Source organism: Morone saxatilis, unplaced genomic scaffold, assembly GCF_004916995.1.
Source record: "Morone saxatilis isolate NCDOM2014 unplaced genomic scaffold, NCSU_SB_2.0 Contig9, whole genome shotgun sequence".
NCBI lineage: Eukaryota > Metazoa > Chordata > Actinopteri > Moronidae > Morone > Morone saxatilis.
This window is the reverse complement of record NW_023340268.1, coordinates 2,628,600-2,635,274: the sequence shown is the minus strand read 5'-3', so window position 1 is coordinate 2,635,274 and position 6,675 is coordinate 2,628,600. Positions and strand designations below refer to the sequence as shown.

Genomic DNA, 6,675 nt, shown 5'->3' with positions numbered 1-6,675 from the left:
ATCAGCTTTGTGCCTCGTATTACATTAATTAACTAAACTGTTGTGTAATTAAAGCTGCTCTCACCTTAAAATAGTGACAGACACATTATCCAAAATAGAAATACAGTCTGGCTGCAAGCTGTGCAACCAGACTGAAGTGAAGATTTTTGGAGGAAAACACCTTGCACAGAGTGAAGATATAAGTTTACAGCAGCCGCTGGTCCTCGGGTTCATCGGGTTCATCGGGTTGACGTTGGCTGATATTAGAAAGCCGACTGAAGAAGATTGTTCAGTGCTTTCCAAGGTTTTCACAGCTCACACAGCCTCTGAGTATGAAGAGGGAAGGCAGTGACACAATTTCCTCTTTGCCTGAGTCAGACATTGTCAATGTGTGTGTATTTTTAGCCAAATATTTTTGATGTTGTGGCGACAGCAACACTTATTTTCTATGGGGAAATGCCTTTTGAATACGACCTGACCATTAGACATTCTTATAAACGTAAAGAAATAGCAGCCCAATAAATGGACTGCCAAACCTTTTTAGGAGAAAATTCTAACTGCAAACAATATGTTTATCTTCGCTGTTTCATGTTCAGCTACATCAGTTGCTTGTGTTTGAACAGAGTTGTTTGTTCGGGGGTTCCTTTTGAGACATCCAGCATCCGGGTTTTGAGGCTCCGAGGGCAAGAAAAGCACCACAGTGTTGTTAAACCCTCTGTGCCAAAATGTTTGTTCAGTCTCCGCTGTATCAAGTGACTAAATCACTAACAGTGTGCTGTCTCCCCCCTCCAGGCTGTCCGAAGAGCTCCATGACGGGACAGAAGGGCGGTGAAGCAATGGTTCCTCCTCTGTTGAAATAACGGACACACTCTACTTCATGGGACTGCTGACCTGATTTTAAAAAATGAACATACGGTTATGGAACACTTTAAAGAAACACTACAGACTCTGTTTTTTAGTATAACTTAGTTTATTGCCTATTTATGACCCTTTTTTGTAACATCCCACAGAAGCACTTGAAGGCTTCACCCTTGAATGGAGAGTGAAAGTATTAGTGATACATTTATGTGAGAAAAACCGAGCATCGGCTTTTTGGTGGATTATATCGCCGCGTTGGAAGCTTGGGGTAGAAATCCCACCAAGACTACCTCTCAAAAACCACACCTTGTCAGTTTGACAAGGGGTTTTCTGCTGTTTTCAGCAATTAAGGACTTAGTGCACGAGGCATTTGTGGCTTCGTGACACTTTGTCACAACTGTTTTTGAAGATGTTCCAGTTCAGCAAGTACCCCATGGACATTTTAGAGATGCTAAGTGGACACCAAGCACACCAGTTCAAAGGCCTTGGATTAGAGCGACAACTGAGCCACCAACAGCAGGTTCAGCTGCAGCATCAGCAGCAGCTCCAGCAGCAGCACCAGCCCTCCGGGGACACCTCTGGAAGCCTCCTGTCCGGCCTCGGCCTGGGATCCCTCCAGAGTTCTCGGAGCAATGCCTTCGCTGACTCCTCGTCGTTATTCGCCAAAATGAGCGCCCCTCCCCCGCCCATCTCCCACCAGAGCCAGTCGTCCTCGTCGTCCCACAGCTCCAGGAAATCCAGCAAGATGAGCAGTAGCAGCAGCGGCAGCGGGAGCTCCTCGTCGGGATACCCCCAGTTTCTGCGGCCGTTCCACCCGGCCGAGGCTGCGCTGGCCCAGGAGCAGCTCCACTCTGGGATGGGACGCTTTGACTTTGGTGGGAGCAGCAGTGGGGGAAGCGCGGGGGTCATCGGGGGCGTTGTCACACCCGCGCCCCCGCCTCCCCCGCTGCATCCAGGTCTCTCTGTCCCCCAGCCTTCCCCTGGTCCCCCCTCTTCCTCGCCCTCTCCCTCCACTTCTTCAGCCTCTAACAACCCCTCGGGCAGCACTGCAGTCCCCTTAGTTGGCCAGTCTGACCCCCGCAGCCTACACCAGCAATTCAGCTGCATGCTCGCCGCCAACCAGTACTTCCTGTCCGGCGTCCCCACCAACAGCAGCCTGGAGCAGTTCCTCGTCCAGCAAGGCACTCACAACCACTTGGGCTTGGGTCTGGGCCAAGGGTCCGCTGACTCAAACTCGGCCCTGGCCCCTCCCCCTGCCCTCCACTCTTCCCACAGCCACGGCCACACAGCTCCACAGCCTCAGCAGCAACAACAACAGCTGACCCCTCATGCCTTATCTCATCCACACAGCCACACTCACCACCCGCACCCTCTGCACCCGGCCCCCCAGCCCGCCCCGCTGGGTGGCTTTGATTTCCAAGGCATTCCAGTCCTATCCTCAAACCAAATAGCATCACTAATGCAGCAAGAGGCTGGCCTCCCCCTCCCCTTGCCCCTGCACCTGTCGCTCTCTAAAGACGATGGCGGGAAGACGGGAGACAGCTCGTCTTCGTCCGCGTCGAGCGGAGGAAGCAGGAGAAAGAAAGCAATGGCGGGATACCTGCCCCAGAGGAAAGCAGACAGTAGCAGCCACAGTCACAGCAGCCACAGCCACAGCAGCAGCAGTGTCAGTAACTGCCACAGCAGCAGCTCGAGTGGGCACAGTCAGAGCTCCTCATCGGGCCTCGTGGGAGGAGGATCTGGGATAAGTGGCATCGGAAGCGAGCCGCAACATTCCTCTCTCCTCTCCTCTTCATCGCAGTCATCCTCCACCGTCTCCTCCTCGTCGTCCGCCGCTCCTGCCTCTAACTCCACCTCTGTTCTCGTAGCCAACGGTAACCCGCAGTTGTCCAAATCTCAAGAAAGCCACAGTAACAGTTCGTCTGGCCAGCCCGAACCAGAGCCCCTTTACCACTGTGGTGAATGTGGTAAAACCTTCACCCACCTCTCCAGCCTTCGAAGGCACCTCCGCAGCCACGGCTTGACACCAGAAAGCCAAAGCAGGAAGTCAGACTGTAACTCTCCCAGCCCAGAGAGGATATTCTGCTGCGGCGAGTGTGGGAAGAGATTTAAAAAGAGGGGTCACCTCATCCAACACAGTGTCACCCACTCGGAAAACCGGCCTTTTGTTTGCAACATCTGCCAGAAGTCCTTCAACCGGCGAGAGTCCCTTACGAGACACGAGAAGATTCACGACGAGAAGCCGTTCCGCTGCCCGGCTTGCGGGCGTTGCTTCCGCGAGAGCACCTCTCTTCTCAACCACGCTGCTTCAGGTGCCTGTGGCAAACCTCCCCGGAGTTCAAAAAACCGGGCCGGCGCCGGATCATCCAATCCGAGCAGCAGTAAAATGGGAAGCAGTGCAGACCGGGTAGGAATTTCAAACGACGGGGCAGCGATGGCTAATGACAAGTATGCAACAGATTATTCCAGAAGTCGCTACCAGAGCCAGTCGTCCTACAGCAGCGGGGTGGAGGACTACAGACGATCACAATCCTCGACCCTGTACTCCTCCGAGAGTACGCTAGCCACTGAAATGAACAGCCAAACGCTCCGCAAAGCCCCTTTAGCCCCAACGCTTCACCCCCACCCACAGAGCCAGCAACAGCAGCACCACCACCACCAACCGCCGCAGCAACAGCCACACCTCCCCCTCTCCTCCCTGTTGGATGATTCGGAGGACGAGGTCACCAGCAGCGCGATGTCGGCCATCGCCGCTGCCGCCGCGGCCTCTTGTGACATAAACACAGAAAGCCGGGAAGGAGAGAGGAGGGATATCATCGGAGGGTTGCTGGGGGGGTTGGGGTTTGGTAACCTGGGTGGACCATCATCCACCTCCAACCTCAACGGTTCCACCATGCCTTTGACCCACCCTAGCCAACCCCACACGAAGCCCAGGAGGCCGAGGAAGCCCAGAGAGAAACGGGACCCGAGCACCATCGTCAGGAGAAGAAGGAGCCCTGCTCCCGCGGGGGACGGGTCAGAGAGGCCGTACAGCTGTCAGATTTGCGGCAAACGCTTCAGAAGAGCGGAGACCCTGCGGCGCCACAACCGCGTCCACACGGGGGAGAAGCCTCACGCCTGCGATGTCTGTGGCAAAATGTTCCGGGAGCCGTTCCACCTCACCAAGCATCTGACCGTGCACTCTGGTCAAAAGAACTACAAATGCAATCTGTGTGGGAAGATGTTTGCCTATGCACAGAGCCTCGTGAGACACGGGAAGTTGCACCGGAAAGGCGAGATCGACAACCAGGGGAGGAGGGTTAAAGGTGCTGCCGCCGCTGCCATCAGTCAGGTCGCCAACACGGGAAACGCTGACTACTTCTCATCCTGCTCCCAAGGAGAAAAGTCTCCAACGTCTGGCACCCCCTCTCAGAGGCTTTACACCTGCACAGTGTGCTGGAAGTCATTCCGCCACTACTTCCACCTGACGGCACATCAGCAGACTGTCCACGGCGGCGGAGTCGGGCTGGAGAAGTCCTTTCGCTGTGAAGTATGCGGTAAAGCCTTTGCCTACTCCAACAGTTTAGTGCGCCACAAGCTGTCTCAGCATGGCATCGACCGCAGCGGCCAGCGCGTCAACCAGTCCCAACCCTCCGGATACTCGCCGCTCTTCTACGATTCTGGATCAGGTCCCAACTACGCTGGTTCGTCTCACATGCAGCAAGGGGCCTCCGGGCCGCAGCATCAACAACAACAACAACAACAACAACAGCAACCGCCACCACCACCGCCACAGCCACAGCCGCCGCAACAACAACCACAGCAACAGCTGCAACACCCTTTTCAGTACCGCTCAAAAAACTTCCAAAAGCGGCATGGACAGACAAGAAAGCACAGAAAAAAAAAAAGGCGAGTGGTGATCCACAGCATCATGAGAGACGGAAAGCTGGTAGGCGTCCCTCTCAGTAAAGACACCCGCAGGAAGCTGATGATCCTGAGGAAGAAGAGGGGCAAACTGCAAGCACAGCTCAACAAGAAAAAGCTGCTGGCCCAGCTGAGGATAAAGGGCGGCGTGATGAAAGTGAAGTCGTGGTGCGGAGGCGCGGTCCGAGTCACCGGGCTCACCTCGATGGACGTCCCCATCAAGCGATTCCCCTGCCCGATCTGCCCCAGCGCCACGTACGCCAAGCAGGGCTCTCTGCTGGTCCACCACGCCATCAGGCACCCACCAAGAAACTCAGGCCGCCATGCCCGTCTGCGGTGCCTGGTGTGCGGGAGACGCACCAGCTCGTTACACAAAGCCTTGAAACACCGGGGCCAGCATCTTAAACAAGCCGCATTCCAATGCCGCCGATGCCGACACCGTTTCTGGAACCCCATCCTCCTGGCGCGCCACAGGTTCTCCTGTCGGGGGACGACCACCGGCAGCGCCAACTGGGGACTGATGAAGATGAAATCTCCGCCGTCACGTGACCAGTCAGATAGTGACCATTCACCAGTCCAGCTGCCGGTCCCAGTTCTGGTCCAGCCTGAGAGATCAACAGTTCTGACTGAGTACAGTCAGTAAAAAAAAAACAAAAAAACAAAAAAAAACGGAATAAAAAAAAAGTTTTCTAGACTAGATTGTTTTTATTTTTATTTTTATTTTTTAAATAATCCAAGAAGCGAAGCAAGAGCTAGTGAGTTTTTAACAGTTGGGAGAGTGGGGAGGGTTTAGTGTAACTACCGTAATATCCCCACAGCCCGGTCCTAACTTACTGCAGCAGAGGTGGACTTCAAAAGGCCCCAAAACCACCTCCGATACCGGTCCCACCGCCTCCTGAGGCGAAGGAACTATAGACCACGTGACAATTAGTAGAAGCTGTTTGACAAACGCATTAATCCAGTTTCCTTTCCATCATTTGATTTCTGATTTTCCCATTAGCAGTGTTCGCTCATAAATATGGATTGAGATGCCTATTGTAGGAGTGAGGTACCTTTTTTTTTTTTTCAGTTTATTTTATTTTTCAAATTGTTTTGACATTATTCACAGTTAAACAGTATAGTCCGTGTCTCTTGCTCTGTATGTGTTTATTTGTTACCCCCTCCCTCCCTCCCCAGTGGAGAATCTCTTTCTATACTGAGATTAAATCTGCCCTCAAGATAAATTAATCTTTTTAAGAAAAAGGAAATCCTGACCTGAAAAGTCCAAGAACCTCCATGAAAAATGACTCTCACCGGTGAAAAGGTCTCGTGTCATAAAAAGGCAATATACCAGTCGACGTGCTAAAGCGACTGAAAAAGGACAAAAAAAAAGAGTTGGGACAAAACAGAGAAATGTTGGTGACCTTGTTTTTAATGTACACTACTTTTGTCATTTTTTTAAAAGAGGCGTGGACGGAGACGAGAACACGACTCAAACTGTTAATGTGTGCAGGATTTTAAAAAGGACAACAGAAATAAAAACCGGAGTGTACTGTACAATTCGTATTATATTTTATTATATATTGATTATTTGCTGTTTTTTTACTCCAAGTATCATTTCTTTTATCATTGTTGGTATTGTATGGGTGGGAGGGAACGAGTTGGGGGACTATCTTTGTAAAACAGCGGGATGAGTATATGTATCGATGTGATATTTTTTTCCCCTCCCTGTACCCCCTTTTACCTGCTCCCTCATTGCCACAGTTATGCCCAATTTTTGTAACAAAAGCGTGTACACATAGTTCATTACTTAGGTCCTGTCCAGACGTGTTCTTTCTTTTTTTTTCTGTAAAACTAAAACATGTAATATTATTACTAAATTACTATCCTTTTTCTTTGCCTAAAAGTGAGTTGTTGAAAACCCTCAAATCAAATAAAAAAAAACAAAAATCTGAA

At 51.7% G+C, this 6,675-nt stretch overlaps 1 protein-coding gene across 1 annotated transcript; it reads left to right on the top strand.

The window, feature by feature from the left end:
• Positions 1-741: 741 nt before the first annotated feature.
• On the top strand, positions 742-6,675 carry znf865 (zinc finger protein 865). Its single transcript, XM_035681070.1, has one exon. The coding sequence runs from the start codon at positions 1,247-1,249 to the stop codon at positions 5,381-5,383; it is 4,137 nt and encodes a 1,378-aa protein (XP_035536963.1). The 5' UTR covers positions 742-1,246; the 3' UTR covers positions 5,384-6,675.

Excerpts from the sequence above, each read along its gene's own strand:
- znf865 (XM_035681070.1), top strand. The coding sequence starts at position 1,247 with ATGTTCCAGTTCAGCAAGTACCCCATGGACATTTTAGAGATGCTAAGT.